This window comes from Salvia splendens, chromosome 17 (genome assembly GCF_004379255.2).
Source record: "Salvia splendens isolate huo1 chromosome 17, SspV2, whole genome shotgun sequence".
NCBI classification, from domain to species: Eukaryota; Viridiplantae; Streptophyta; class Magnoliopsida; order Lamiales; family Lamiaceae; genus Salvia; species Salvia splendens.
The window spans coordinates 8,853,080-8,869,652 of NC_056048.1; the positions used below are offsets into that span (position 1 = coordinate 8,853,080).

Consider the following 16,573-nt stretch of genomic DNA (forward strand, 5'->3'; position numbering starts at 1 on the left):
TTTTCGGTCTTGGGATTGCCTACTCCACCAACTTGTTGTAGTACTTGTTTTTCAATTATATTTAATGTTTTTTTGGCACCTCTTTTTGGTGTAGTTGACTTAGCCACCACATTAGTAATTTTTTATCATTAAATTTATTGGATTGATATTGTTAATATTAAATTGAAACAAGTTAAAACTGTTGAGTTAGTTAAAAGTTGAATTGACGAGTGTTATATTGCTAACTCAATAGTTAATTGTTAATCACAATTAAATAATAATAAAAACTATCAATAAGGGTATGAGGTCAATTTACAACAAATTAGTTGTACCTAACTTTTGAAAAATATTTCATAACTTTAAAACGCATATAACTTTCTTGATTTAAATTATTTTTTCGCACAACATATATCAAATTAAATATAATTTCATAAGGATTCTAACGAGATCTCACTTGCATATGTTCCGATGTCAAAATTTGAAAGAAAAAAAACTGAAAATTTTCAATATTTTCGTACATGAACAAATGTCAACATAGTATATAAAATATGTCAATATAATAATATAGAATGTCATTCTTAAATAAATGTATTGACATTTTGAAAGCATTGTGTTGATATTTTCAATATACTATATTGACATTTCCATCCAAAACCTAATTTGATAGTTTTTTTTATCTTTTTCTATTTAATAAATAAAAATTACACGTGATAAATTTTAGACCACTATATTGCTAAAATCCTATGGTCTTAATTAATTATTGTTAGCAACTAAAGAGTGAGTTAACAATTGATCATAAGCCACCTATTCTAACTGAGATCTATGTAGGACAAATAGGAAAAAAATTGATTATTTATTAATAAGACAGGGTTTGGGCCGGTGATACAAGTTTTTCTGGAGCAAAAGGCCTTTTTGATTACTAATTGATAAAGCCCAAATATTATTTATGAATTCCGTTACGTTATTGGTGAAATCTAAATTTTTTATTACAGATTCCGTTTATTAACTATCATGATCTCCTAACTGACCCAACTCACATGGAAATAAATCAAATATAAATTTAATTAACTTATTAAGTTAATGCATAAATGGCCCAAGTGAAAACTAAGAAAAATTGAGATGGAGTATTAACTTCTGAATGCTTTAGAGTTATTGAGAGGCAAAGGGAGAGAGAAGGCCGTGAACAGCGATTTCAATATAGGTGAGAATGTGAGATGAAAGATTAGATGAGAGAGTTTCGATAAATCTTATTGCTTACTTCAATAAGAAAGATATTAATCTCTTCATCCCATTTAAGATGCTCACATTTTTTTTAAATTTGTCTCACTCAATATGTTCATTTTCTATATTAAAAAATCATTACCTCTCACACATCTCCTCATTAAAATATTCAAATACTATTTCTCTACTTACTCCATCTAAAAATTCTCCTAAAATTCTGTGCCGCTCAAGAATGTGGACATGACTGAGGAAGTACATATGTATTTATAATAATCTAAATATTCCCATAAATCCAGGCAAATTTAGAATAAGGTTCATAAGTATGAGAGTATATCCCATTCTTATATGGAGTAACTAAAATAAATAAAGATACCTAACAAAAAAAAAAGAGAGTGGACCTAATTAACTAGGATTGTGCCATCTCTTCTGAGTTTAAACAGTTGGCATAGATGTTACTATCCAATCGAAATCAGTTGCATTCAGTGGTCACTATCGGACATGGTGGCATTGTGTTAATGAGAGAGTCAAGTAAGAGGTATGGTTTTGAGCAAGCAAGATAATGTCATAAATTAGTGAGCACTATGTATATTAGTTGGGAGTGGGGGTTTCCTTGCCTGCATAGCAGTAAACACACTCCATTTTAGGTGGGGTCTCCAACTTGTTGAACCAAGAAATGGGAACAATCTCTATTTTCAGGTTCAAATTTGATGTTTTCACTAATTATTGCATATAGTTTTAGGACATGCACATGGGTTGAGGCATGGCTTCATTGTCCTACATCACTAAAGCCATATGGCCCTATCTCTCTATATATAAAGTGTCATATTCCCTTTTGACTCGATATTTTCTTCTCTTTCTTATTTGCTTGCTTTTACTCATGGTTAAAATCACACATACTCGCTAAAATTTACTACTACTCTGGCGAATTTGGGTACCCATGAGTATTAAATTGTTGTTTCTTAGTTTGTATTACTATTAATTTTTGTTAAAGTGGAGTCCAAACCCATTATTATAAACACAAAATATATTAAACTTATTTCTATATTCGAAACTTGGAAAAATTCCAATGAAGTCGTTCTTCGGATATAGGGAAACAGTAAAATTAGCCTAGCTATCTTACTTTGAGAAGTAGAATACCAAGAATCTACCACTTTCATTGAAACCATATTTTTTAATAATGAGATTATTTTCTTTAAGTTAATTTAGTAACTCATAATTAGTTGTATTGATTTAATTTAATAATGAGATTATTTCTAATTTACAAATTACAAAATTTAAATAAAAGATAAACAAACACCATTTTGATTAAAGTAATTCGAGAATATTGCAAAGGTTAATAACTCGTTAAAAAGTGACAACTCAAATAACAATAAATCATATAGAAATTTAAAATTAATTCCAACATTGTTGTTAATATATTCTACTCTAAAATGATAACTCAAACACCCACAAGCAGAAAAATTGTACTCATATTAGTTTCATTCCAATTTAATTATAATGGACGAAATTCTTCGATAATATATGTTTATTTTTCAAAACAATTCGTACTATATGTAATTGTAGTAGTATAATATATTTCTTGATAGTGCAATGTATATATATCATAATAATATGCATTTTAATATTGCTCCATCCATCTGTCTCATGCTACTCCCACTTTTGATTTTAAGCGTAAATTAAGAATTGAATAATTATCATAAATTAAATTAGTAATTTAAGTGTAATAAGGGAATATTTAATTAATTCTAATATCTTAATGAATTACTCTAATTTTTATTAAAAGTAAAAATAGTGCGATTAGTTCGGGGCGGACCGAAACAGAAAAGTGCTAGTAGAATAGATGCAAAACATTTTTTTTGAGTTACTTCAAAATTTCAAATGTAGCGATAGTAAGAGTGTCAGAGCACAACACTCACAATTCACCATTTCTACACTACTTAAAGCATCTCCAGGGGATAAAGGTAAATTGAGAAGGTATATTTCTCACTTAACTTCTCAAAAAGGTAATTATACCTTCTTAAAAAGTAATGTACTCCAAGGAAAGAAGATAAATTAAAAAGGCAAAGAAAAATAACTAATATTTTACCCTTTCTACCAAGATGAGGTAAAGATACATTCTCAAAATGAAAGAAGTTATAATACCTCCTCATATACTCTTTCCATTGGAGCATGATTTTTTTTGAAGGAAAGGTAAATATGGTAGTTATTTCCCTTTACCTTTCCATTTACCCTTTCCGTTGGAGATGCTCTTATGAGTCTCATTCTTTAATTTTTTTTATTCCTTTATTATTTCTTAAATTTAATAATAATATTAAAAAAAGCGAACACAGGCCCATGAAAACAAAAATAAACGAAATAAAAAAAAAATTAACGAAATCATTATGAAATCAACATAAATATGTAATGAAAGCCCTTATAGCACCCACAACCGTGCTCTTACCAACGAGCACGGTTGTTGGCCCGTCGCCACTTTTTCTGTCTGCTCTTAGGCAAGAGCACAACATCCACAGCTGTGCTCTCTTCCGCAAGGACGAGCACAAGGGTCCCACCATTCCATTATTCAATTTAAATAAAAATATTTCCACAAAAGTAAAATACATTACACATACCCGAAATAAATATTACAAAATACATTAAAAATTAAAAATTACATAATTAAAATCCTAAAAATTAAAATTTTCATAATTAAACTCCTAAAAATTAAAAATTACATAATTAAATTCATAAAATTAAAAAAATCCACTACTCGTTGTCGAATTTCGCCCACATGTGTTTGATTAGGTCTTCTTGTAGCTCAACGTGGGTTCGGGTATCGCGCATTGTGTGCCTTGTTTCGATCCACTCACCCACTATCGTATGCACACCTCGGCGTGGGGGAGACCTCGCGGTTGAGCTTCCTGCTTCATCCTCGTCGTAGAAGCTAGCCGCCCTCGGTCCTTCGTCGGCTATAATCATGTTGTGTAAGATAATATACGTGTACATGATGTCGGTGATATTATTCACGTACCACAGCCGAGCCGGGGCATTCACAATGTTGAATCGGGCTTGAAGGACCCCAAAGGCTTTTTCGTCGTCTTTCCACGTGGACTCTTGACGCTGCGCAAAAAGAACCCGTCTCGGGTCTTGCGGGTTGCTGAGCGTCTTCACGAAAGTCGACCACCTTGGGTAGATACCATCGGCGAGATAGTAACTCATGTGGTATGTATTTCCGTTGACGGTGAAGTTGATCGCCAGTGCTACACCATTCAACACATCATTGAAGAGGGGTGAAGAATAGAGCAAGTTCAAGTCGTTGTTGGATCCGGCAACGCCGAAATATGCATGCCAAATCCATAGGCGGTAGTCGGCGACCGCTTCAAGGATAAGTGTTGGGCCGCCGCCTTTGTGGCCACTTAATTATTGCCTCCTCCAAGCAGTCGGGCAATTCTTCCACCTCCAATGCATGCAGTCAATACTGCCACGCATTCCGGGAAAGCCATGGACTGATTCGTGAAGACGAAGCAACCGTTGGCAATCATCGGTGGTGGGTGCCCGAAGGAATTCATCACCGAAAGTTGTACGAACGCCCTCGCAAAAAATTTTCAGACAAAGGATTCCAGTGGACTCACCGACATGCAAATACTCGTCGAAGAGGTCAGCCGTTTGCCCAGCAGCGAGTTGTCGGATGGCACACGTACACTTCTACAAAGCCGAGATACTTTGCCGACCGGCTGCATCTAGACCTGTTTGGAAGAAATCAACACGGGCGGACAATGTGTTGATAATACGCATAAACAAGCGCTTTGACATGTGAAAACGACGCCTAAAGTAATCTGCCGGAAACCGCGGCGGGTCGGAAAAATAGTCGGCAACGAGCCTTTCGTGGGCTCCCTCCCGGTCACGATAGATATAGCGGCGAGTTGATCTAGTTGGTTGAGGAGGAGGGCGGGGGTATTCGCTGCGACATATGCTTCATAAGCGGCACGATGTTATTCGTAGTATTCTTGTTCTTCGCGCTCCGCTTCCGCAATGAGATGGGTGAAATCCATTTGAGGCTTGAGTGAGAGATGAAGGTGTAGATAAGTTGTATGAAAAATATGAATGAGAGATGATTTGATGTGAAAAATGGATGATGAATGTATGTATTTATAGATGATTTTGGGGAAAAAATTAAAAAAAAGTACAAAAAAATGGGCAAAAAAACGGGCATTTTTTTGGGATTGGGATTTTTTTTATTTTTTGGTATTATTTTTGATATTTAAATAAAATAAAAAAAAAAGATTTTCCAACGGATATGCCGTTGACCAATCACACGCTGCCATGTCGCCTCTCGCTGGCACGAACGTGCTCGATGCATCGAGCAGCACCGTGCCAGCGGCGCGAGCGCAGCGGCGGACACCGTCTCCGTGCCGCTGGCACGGACGGTGGGTTTCTCATCGTTGTAAGTGCTCTTAGCATTTCGCTTAGTAAAGTGATAGTTGTTCCTTAAACGCCCCATAATATTGACAGGATGAGCTAGAGCATTCCCGTTACTTTAAGTTGTACTCCCTCTGTCCCACTTTAGAAGTTTCGGTTTATCACTTTTGGATGTCCCATTTTAGGAGTCTCGGTTGGAATCAGGGGCGGACACAGTAAAGAAGAGGGTAGAGCTTAAGCCCTTACCCAATTTTTTTTGTTTTTGTTTTCTGTACTTCTATTTTCTTTAAAAATTGCAAAAACTTGTCTTAAGCCCCTACTATATAAATGTCTTTGAAGCTTAAAGTACTAAAAATTGAATAATTAGAGGGGCTGAATTTAATCTGAAATTTGTTTTTGCAAAACAAAATGAAGATCAATGGCAGTCGTTTGTCGCGGGGAAGAAGAAAGACTATAAAATGTTACTCCCTCCGTCCCAGATAATTCGTTTCACTTTGACCGGACACGGGATTTAAGAAATGTAATGAAAAATGAGTTGAAAAAGTTAGTAGAATGTTGATCCTACTTTTATATATTAGTTTTATAATAAAATATGAATAGGAATGAGTTAGTGGAATATAAGGTCCACTGCCAAAAATAATAAAAATTGAAACGAGACAAATTATGTGGGACGGATCAAAATGGAAAAATAGGATAAATTATCTGGGACGGAGGGAGTAGTACTATTAAAATGTGGCATTAGTTTTGTTTTTAAGACCATCCACAATAGGAATAGCCCAGCAATAGCCCAGCCATAGCCTAGCCACTGTCACATCATCAACACTAAAAATCCTCCTGCCACATCATCAAAACAAGCAAATAGCCCAGCAAAAGCCCAGTCATAGCCTAGCCACATAATATCCACATCACTATTAACAAATATATACAAAATGAAATAATTAACAATCACACAATATACGAAATTTAATTTACGAGACATATACGGGAAAAGTTTAATAATAATATTAAAAATTTAAAAAGTACAATAATTTAAAAAAATTCATTAATTTAAAAAAAATACAATAATAAAAAGGAGTGCCAATTCACTCCTCGTCTCCGTCGTCGCCGCCTCCGTCGCTGTCGCCACCATCGCCGCCGCCACCACCGCCGCCGCCGGTCTCCCTCCGTGCCGCCTCCAACTCGTCCTGCAGGCTCATGAGCAAGGTTTGAAGCACGCTCTTCTCCACGGGATCCGTCGCCACCCGCCATTCGGCCATCGTCTTGATCAACTGAGCGCGCGTTTGGGCGCGAGCGAAGAATTTGAGATCCTCGGTGGATTGGCAAAGGGGGGATGCCGACTGGACCTCCTGGGAAACCCCGGCGTTCCCCCTCGCCTCCCGCTGAGCACGCTTGCGCCCCATCGGGCGAGGTCGGCCACCGACTGAACGCGGCGTGGGGAACTCCTGCGTCGTCTCGGGGAGGTCGTGGGAACCACCGCTGCTGCCGCTGAAATCGCCGGTGTAGTTCAGTCGTTGCTTCTTCGGCCAGCCAGAGTCGACACCTACTCAGAACTTCTCGGACTCGTTCAGCACAAGATAGCAGTTCCAGTAGGTGAAGTCCTTGTATACCCCCTTCAGTGGGAAGGCTTTCTCAGCTATTCTCCTGCAGTCCTCCTCCGTTTGGCCACTGCTCATCATGCGGAGTGCGTTGGTGTACAAACCCGAAAATCGGGAGACCGCACCCCTGATTCGGTTCCAGGCCTTCCGGCAATCCTCCCCGTTGCGTGGCCTCCCCTCCGGGCAAAATCTCATGTAGGCTGCTGCTATCTTGCCCCACATGTTGACGATCCTCTGCTCGTTCGAAACGAGAGGATCGTCGCAAACACTCACCCACTCCTTGCAGAGCGCGACGTTCTCCTCGTCCGTCCACCTCCTCCGTACCTCCTCCTCACCCGGCTGCGACGACTCACCGACCTTCTTCTTGCCCTTCTTCGCGGGGGCGCCACGCACCCGCTCTGCCCCCCCTTCAACGAGAGTTTCCGGAGTTCCGGGAGTATCAAACATCAAGTCATCTAAGGAGAAACTATCAAACCCCAAGGGCGTTTGGGTCGATGTGTGCGATGAACCAGTCGAAAAATCTAAACTGGGGCAATAGACATCCCCCGCCGTCGCCGGGGACCCCCCATAAGTCCACTGTGTAGTCGGTACTACCCCCGGAGTCCCCTGTGTCGGCGGTACCCCCCGGGCATCATCTGCATCCCGGGTGCCCATCCCGGTGGTGCCCACCCCGGTACCGCCGGAAACCCCCCCCCGGCGGACTCCCCCCCGTTGGCATCCCGGAATACATCTGCTGCCACGGGTACATGTTGTAGTACCCGGGCATCTGACCCCATCCACTTCCCACGGGGATCGATGGAGTTTGTGACCCGCTACTCCCGGAACTAGGCTCGTTGTTGAGATCCATTTTCCTTGTTGATTTTGTACAGAAATTAAGATAGAGAGAATACTCGTTAAAACAAGTGGGCGAATGAAAATGACGAGCAAAGCGCGTATATATAGTGTTTCGGAAAAAAAAAATTCGCGCTAGGCGGTGCGCTGGGCGATCCGGGCGCTGCAATAGCGCCGAGCGGACCGCCCAGCGCCACGCGACCGCCCAGCGCTGCGAGGTTTCTCTCTCCATTCGCCCGCTGGACGACTGCAATAGACCGCCCAGCGAACCGCCCAGCGCCGGCGCTCGACTGGGCGGTCGGCTGGGCGGCATTGTGGATGGTCTAAAAAGCGTGCCAAGCCCTTTATTATTTAAAATAGACCTGCTATCAAACGGCTTGATTAAATTATGGGTGATGCATTTACAAAGATCCATGTCAGCATAATCTAATTTCATAACTAAATTCTCAATAAACAAATATATAAATCAATTCTAACTTTAATAGAATTTATTTGCATTGCAACTTTCTTCACAAAATTCGTCTTCTTGGTAGTATTAAAGCGTGAGATAAGTTTTTCTCTAGTTTTTTTTCTCTCTCTAATTTTCAATTCAATGATGTAAATTTATTTTTAATGGTTGAGTTTTGCTTGTTTAATTTGAATTTAAGTTGTTTGGAGGTAAGATTAAAGATTTTTTTATGCTAGTTCATTCCAAAATATTATTATCCATTTAATAGTAGTAACTTTTTTTTTTCTCTAAAGTAGGTCTCATTCTTTTTCAATAATAATATTGTAATTACTCTTTTTTTTATCTCTCTTACTATTGTGTGTATTAAAACTTGTACAATACCAACAATATCTATTGTAATGAATATTAATAGAAAGTGAGTCTCACCTTATTAGAGAGAAATAAATTTCCTAAAATAGAAAGTTTCTATTTTTAGCGAATGGACCAAAAAAATTTATTTTGAGAAGACAGACAAGGTACATAATTGAGCCCTTACTAAAAAAAAATTTGCGTCCGCCCCTGGTTGGAATATTCCATAAATGGTAATAGGCTTCACATTCCACTAACTTTTTTCCACCCACATTTAAAACTAATATATAAAAGTGGGACACACATTCCACTATTTTTTTTCACCAACTTTTCTTTATGTGTTTTTATAACCGTGTCGAACTCAAGTGAGACTCCGAAAGTGGGATGGAGGGAGTATAAAGTTTAACAAACGTCCTAACCGATCAAATATGGAGTGAAAATACAAGTTTGTTATTTTATCGTGATAATTGAAGTACACTTGACAGAAATAACATTACATAAAGTATAATGTAATATCGAATGGCAAAAATGCTTATCTAAATTTCTCTAAAAGGGTTAAAATTCTGAAAAGTGTTTCGATCGCTAACCTAATTTATATGCAAAGAGAATAAAATGAAGTGAATAATATCAATTATCCTGTCTTAATCATCTGGAATGGACCGCCACGTCTTAATCACCTCTTAATCATCCGCTAATACGGCTTTATTTTCACTCTTAGGGATAATGTTTGGTGAAACAATGTGACAACTTACCAAACGGTAATCAAAACCTCTGTGTTTTCTTTATTTATGATTTAGACGAAAAATTGATGTTGAACTTATCGTTATATACATGATCTAGATTTAATATCATCAAGAGAAATTAATAAATGCAGGCCAATCATTGACAAATACCACTCCATAATAAATTGAAAGTACCAAGGTGTCAATGGGATTTTTCGAAACATAATTAATCATTTTTTATAATGTGATGGATACATTTTTATTAAAGATTGCTCCTCCCATACATAGATATCTCTATACATCGTCCAGTCATAAATTGGAGTAACATATCTCAAATAAGTTAAAATGATTATTTATACAAGGAGCATATAATAATCTGAAGACATCAATTAAAAAACGAATCAGCATATGGTACCTAAATAGGCCCCGCAAAGTACAAAAGGCCTAGGAAAATAGCCTTTTATTTATTAGCCCTAGTAAATCTTTATCTAGTAATTAGAATGTGCAGAAAATTATAGGTACATATAACTTGACCTAATATACACAAAGTCAAATTTATCATTTAATTATAGTAAATGTTCAAGGTTCATGCAGATGAATGCCCTTTACACTCAACGACGTCGCTTAGTTAATGCGGGATTTGTTATTCCTCGTACATTAATTAGCAGTACTATACTCCCATGCAAAATAATACTTCTACAAAAATAAACTTAAATTTGTGTAACTTTTGAAATAATGTTGCATTAGATTAATAGCAAATGTTTAGCAATAACGTTAATGGAGAGGAGTCATGAGTGTGCTTCCACGCTTAATGTTATTTATTAAAGTCAAACTAAATAAATGACATTACACATAAGGTCACTGAGACCCTCCACCATAGAAATAGCTCAGCCATAGACTAGCCACAAACTCCTCCTGCCACATCAGCAGCACTAAAAACTCCTCATGTCACACCATCAGGACAAGCAACTGGACAAGCAATAGCTCAGCCATAGCCTAGCCACAATAAACACAATTATAAAAACAAATAATTAACAATCACACAAAATACGGAATTAAATATACGTCAGAGAAAATTCAATAATAATATTAAAATTTTAAAAAATACATTAATTAAAAAAATACATTAATTAAAAAAAATACATAAAATAGAGTACAAGAAACAGTACAAAACAAAACAAAATAAAATAAAATAAAAAGAGTATCATAACCTTCAATAATGTACCAAACCAAAAAAAAAATTTGGGGAAAAAGGTTTAGGAGAAAAGAGGTTGACTTGGTAGTGTAAAAGTAAAAAGCCAGGATTTGGGTAGATTCCAGGTCAGTCTCTCTCACAGTCACTCACTCACTCAGGCCATCTCCAACCATTTACACCAAACTCAAACCCATTTTTGCAGTTCTGTCACATCGAACAGTAATTCTACTCCAACCATTTACACCAAACACAAACCCAAAAGAATATTCCATATTCACCTACTTTTTTTACTTTTTCAATCTTACCTACATATTTATCTAAATTACATATTAACCCCACACCATTTTATCAATAATTTTTCAAACGTAATTATATAATTTTTCATTTGTTAGTTATTGTAATTTGTGGTTTGTCTTTTATTTTCTATTTATGTCGTTGTAATATCATTTCCACTTGCAACACCACTATGTGTTATGTTATGTTCTTTTTATTATTAAATATCTATTATTTAAGTTTTTGTAATATTAACATCATAAATATTGCAAATTATACTAAAGAAATAATTTTTTATAATATTAATATCATAACCTACATATTTATTTAAATTACACATTATCCTCACAATACTTTATCCATAATTTATACTACATATTTATACATTAACACCACAACACTTTATGAATAAATTTCCAAACATAATTAAATAATTTAATATAATTATTTATGTTATGTACTACTTTTTTATTATTAAATATCTATTATTTAATTTATTTTTTGTAGTATTAAATTTCATAAAAATTTACAATAGAATACATTAAAAATATTATTGAAGCACAGTATATGTAAAATGAAATAGAATTAAAATACAATTAGAATACAATTACAATTTACAATTAGAATACATTAAAAATTTACAATCAATAAAATGCACTGTGTATGTATGTAAAACGAAATACACTGCCACATCTCTATATAATGAAGCCCATTTGTTGAAATGTAGTTGAAATATTAATGAAGCCCATTTACAGTTAAAAAATAAAACCATTACTGTTCATCATCTTCCCAAACGTGTTCTTCTTCATCAAACCATGTTCTTCTTCTTCCCCAAACTTTTCTGCTCTCACTTCTACCTTGATATACTTGCTCTATTCGAAACATACTCAAACAAGGAGGGTGTGAATGCAATTTCAGAAATTATAAAATGGGTTTTGCGTTTGCTACAGTGCAACGCCATATATGGGTCGTCACTGTTCAAAATCGCAAAAAAAAGCTGATTTGGGATGCGTTTTTTAGTATGGTTGGAGCTCCAATCTACTGCATAGATGGGATTTGCAGTATGATTGGAGATGCTCTCACTCTCACTTGTACAACTCGCGGTGGCCTTCCCTGCACCACTCACTGAGTCGACTCAGTCTTCCGCAGCCGCTATCCGCCACGCTGAGGTGGCGATTAGCGGGCGAGTGTGCCACCCGAGCATCAGGCACCCGTCTCTCTCCTCCACCATGTAGCCCTCCCCGCTGGAGAAGAGGGCGAGCAGCATGCTCGCCTGCTTGAACGCGTTGGATCCGAGTTGGACCGAGTCGAACCCGGCCGAGCCCATCCTCGCCCGCCACTGCTCCAGCGTCTCGTGCCGCTCCACCCGCTCCGGCCCGTCGCAGGCCACCACGTTGCATATCTGCCGCCCCAGGTACACCTCCGTCATCATCAGATCCTGACCACCACCCCCGACGCCGTCTGACTCGAGCGAGTCGAACATGGTCGAGTAGTAGTGCAGCGACTCGTTGAACCGGTCCAGAAACGCGCCGCCGTTGTGGTTCGCCTCCTGCTCCACCACCGTCACGATCTTCGGCCGCATCTCCTTGATCGAATTCAGAACCTTCTCAAACGCTCCGGGCCGGGCCAGCAGCTGATGCAGCTCGAAAACGGAATTCACCGCCACCGTCTCCTCATCATCGCCCGCCCTAATTTCCAGCATCTCCGCATCGAGATCGGCCAGCGAATTCGTCACAAATCCACGGAATTCGAACTCCACGCCTATCGTTTCAGCTAGCTGCGCCAATTTCCACCCTACCTGCTGCAAGGCATCGCTGTTATCGGGGTGCGGCGGCCCGATCCCGGTCAACCTGAACGCCGGCGGGCCCCCGGGCCGCAGAGCCAGCGCCTGCATCAGCGCCGGCCACTGCATCCCCTGCCTCAAGCTGAAATCGATCACATGAACACGATTCGAGCCGGCGAAAGCCTCCAGAATTGCCTGATTCGCCGTGAAATGCGCGAATTTGAGATAGGGACCGGTTTCGTAGAAATGCATCTGCAAAATATCGGATAAGGAAGAATCAAGCGGCTCCTCCGGGTAGATCTTGTAAATCCTTCTCGCCAGAGCCTCGGCGAAGTAAGTGGCGACTTTCCGCATAGCGCCGATCTGCGACACCGCGAGTAGCCCCACGTGCTTCACCAGCGCGTCGGCCAGCTTCATATTCTCCTGCTGCACCGCCTCCGCGCACGCCATGAGCGTGTGCACGAGCCGCACACCCGTCTCCTGCGAGTCCACCACCACCGCCCGCGGCTGCTGCTGCTTCACCGCTGATGAATCCTCGCCGAATTCAGATCTGACGTCAGCCGCCGCCGCCTTCATCCTCTTGCAGCTGTTTTCCGAATCAGTGCTGTCGAAAATGGCGACGCCTGCAATCGCGCGCAAATCGTCTTCGCCGGCGAAATTGGTTGTGGAAGATTCGCCGGTGAACTCGGTGAGCATGTTGTCGACCCAGCCGGAGAGGTCGGAGGGGTTGTAGTGAACGGTGTCGTCGGCGAAGACGGAAACGCCGTCATCGGCGGTGGTGCCCATGGCCATCTCCAGCTGCTCGAGCTTCTCGGCGACGTCAGCCATGTCGGAGGACTTGACTTTGTATCCGAGCACGGCGAAGAGCTCGTCCATGCCGGCGTCGGGCTGAGGGTCCGGCCACATGTAGGGTTTGGCGGAGGCGGCGGCCTTGCCGCGATCACGATCTCGCTTCATTTTTGGAGGGATATTTTTTAGTTTGGAAAAAGGAAATTAGTTGTGGGCAATTGGTTGAAGAAACATGGAAGAGTGCAAGTGGGTGAGTTAAAACTCGAAAGTCATGAAATTCAGAGCATCCACAGTAGTGGGGATGTCCCGGCGGACATCTCCGTAGACATCCCAAAAACACCTCATGTCACGTCATAAGAACTTCTCACTGCACTGCCACGTCATAAGAACTTCCCACTGCATAGCGGCGGACATCCCCAAGGACCTCCCGATGGACTTCCCACAATAATAAAAATTCACAAATTCACAAAATATAAAATAATCGGGACGTCCGGGCCGACGTTCGTGGGGTCAACGCAATGGCGGACGTCCGCAAGGACGTCCCGAGAACGCCGCGAAACTCCGGTGTCCGTAACGGACGTCCGTATCCGCGTCACCGCTGCGCAATGGCAGGCGTCCCGCGCGGAACTCCGGCACGCCGGCCTGACCTCCGTTGGGACGGGCGCCATTGTGGATGCTCTTAGAAGCCGGTTTCTGGAATAATTTAATTGGGGGAAACAAAGAGGAGCGATGGAAAAAGGAGGGCTCATGAGAGCATCTACTATAGGCGGCCTTCCCCAATAGCCCCGCCCCTTTTTATCCATAGCCCCAATTTTTTTGTATATGTTGTATTGACAAAGGTAAAATTATACAACGAACGTAAAAAAATACAAATAAAAACGCCGCCACCGTCGAATCGGTGGCGGAGTCTGATTCCTCATCCTCTTCTCCGTCGCTTTCTCCGTCTCCCTTGCTGCCGCCGACCACCGCTACCCCAGGACCCTCATAAGCCAAGCGCAGACGGCGTTGGGTCCGACGTATGAGGTCGGAGTATGTATTCTTGATGTACGGGTCGGTTGCGGCCTCGTATTTGCTACAGACTTCATGCAATTCGTGCGTCAGCTGCACATATACCTTATCCCTCAAGACCTCGCTGGCAAAAGGGGCCCTTGACGGCAGTTTAGGCGCGGGCTACGGGGCGCGCGATCCATACGCTGCCGACGATCGGCGGGAGGAACCGCCAGCTTCTCTAGCGCGTCAGATAGAGGCATGTTGTCCCGGAGGGCGGGCGCGCCTAGAGTGTGTAGCGGAGGGCTCTTCGGCTTGCTCTTCGTTCAGGTCGAACGATTGCGAGCCGCTGCCGCTGCTGTAGTCTCCGGCAATGTTGTGTCTTGTCAGCTTCGGTGCCGGAGCCTGCTCTTGCGCACAGATGACCTTGAATTTCGGGAGTCCTCGAGAACTAGATACTCATCCCACAGTGTGAACTTCGGATTACCCTGCGTGTTGCATGGAGCAGGTTGTTATGGTATATGCCCGCGAACCGCCGGGTGGCCGGCAGAATCCTAGTACACTTCTTGCGGAGTTGTTCCGCGTCACGCGGGTTGGCGCCGCGAGGTTCGAACTCGTTGTACGCCAACACGACGCGCTTCCAAAAGCTCCCCTCTGTCTGATCGGTGCCCACTATGGGGTCTGATGTGGCGGCATTCCACGCCCTCGCCACAGCAATGGACTCCGCTTAGGTGTAGTGCGTGGCCTTTTTTTTTCCGGCTTGAACTGAGCCGCTGGCCGAACCGCCACCACCGGAGCCGACGCCGCTGCCCTCTCCGCCAGCGCCCGATCCGTCGGCTCCGCTGACATTGCCCGATCCGCCACCGCCACCGCGTTCGAACCCCCCGACTCTCGTCGCAACGGGCGTATCCGGTACGCCGGAACTAAGCAGATTGAACATCGTATCCAGTGCGTCTTGATCTGCCTCAGTGAAAGGAGAGCTGCTGGATTGGAAAGGGGTCTCCGGACGCGGATGGTGAAGGGCGTCGAGGTTGGGTCGGTAATCTCCAAACGCCGAGCGGCTCAGATTCCTCGGCAAAGGTTGGGGCGTGGGAGAAGACCTCCACGGCTGAGATGGTGGAGGAGTTGGACTCGATGCCCACGGCGGGGGAGATTGATTCCAACTCCATGGCTGGGACAGAGAGCCGCCATATCCCGACGGCTGAGAAGGATAGCCGCTATATCCCGACGGCTGAGACGAATAGCCGCCATATCCCGACGGCTGGGAAGGATTGCCGCCATATCCCGATTCGTGCGAGTCGGGGATTCGTCGTCTCCACCGTGCATTTTTAGAGAGTGAAAGTGTAGATAGAGAATGAAGGGAGAATGTGTGAAAATGTGGTAAATGGATGGTGGAGGAATGGTATTTATAGGGGAAATTTTCGAAAAAAAATATAAAAATAAATTCAAGGGGGGGACGCCTATCGCCATGCCGCCCCACTATAGATAGCCCCACCTATAGCCCCGCCTCGCCCCAACCGCCCCGTCCTCGCCCCCTTATCGCCGATCCATCGTCCGCCCCATCCTCGCCCCCATTTTTTCGTCCGCCTCTGGGCGGACGTCCCTCCCACTATAGGCCACCCCGTCGTCGCCCCCTCCGGGGCGTCCGCCCCATTTTCCCTATAGTGGATGCTCTGAGGGGTAGCTCGAGCTTCAAGAAGGGAACATGGAAAGGGAGCTATTTGATGAGATAATGTAGCTCTATTCGATCGGTATCTCGAATTGTAGTCCTCCCTCTTCGCATTATTCTCTTTCTGTCTAATATAAGTGAAATATTTTTTTTAGGCACAAATTTTCCGTGCTCTTTGGCATGAGCACGGATGTGGGCCCGGATCCACTTTTATTACTTTTTTACTTCCTGCTCTTCCCCAAGAGCACAACACCCACATTCATGCTCTTTCATAAGGATATGATCAATGGTCCCACCATTCTATAATTCAATTTAAATAAAAACATTTCCACAATATT

At 41.9% G+C, this 16,573-nt stretch overlaps 1 protein-coding gene across 3 annotated transcripts; it reads right to left on the reverse strand.

The window, feature by feature from the left end:
* Positions 1-10,633: 10,633 nt before the first annotated feature.
* LOC121775394 (DELLA protein GAI-like) lies at positions 10,634-13,893 on the reverse strand. 3 transcript variants are annotated; one of them, XR_006045129.1, is made up of 2 exons: positions 12,090-13,893; positions 10,634-10,891 (listed from the first exon to the last, which is right to left on the reverse strand). XR_006045129.1 is itself a non-coding variant. In XM_042172477.1 (1 exon), exon 1 carries the CDS (start codon positions 13,745-13,747, stop codon positions 12,143-12,145), a length of 1,605 nt encoding a protein of 534 aa, XP_042028411.1. In that variant the 5' UTR covers positions 13,748-13,893; the 3' UTR covers positions 11,574-12,142. The 3 variants fall into 3 exon arrangements, 1 of the variants encoding a protein (XP_042028411.1); XR_006045128.1 differs by having other exon boundaries at positions 10,636-10,887; positions 12,086-13,893; XM_042172477.1 differs by lacking the exon at positions 10,634-10,891 and having other exon boundaries at positions 11,574-13,893.
* Between the last annotated feature and the right edge of the window lie 2,680 nt (positions 13,894-16,573).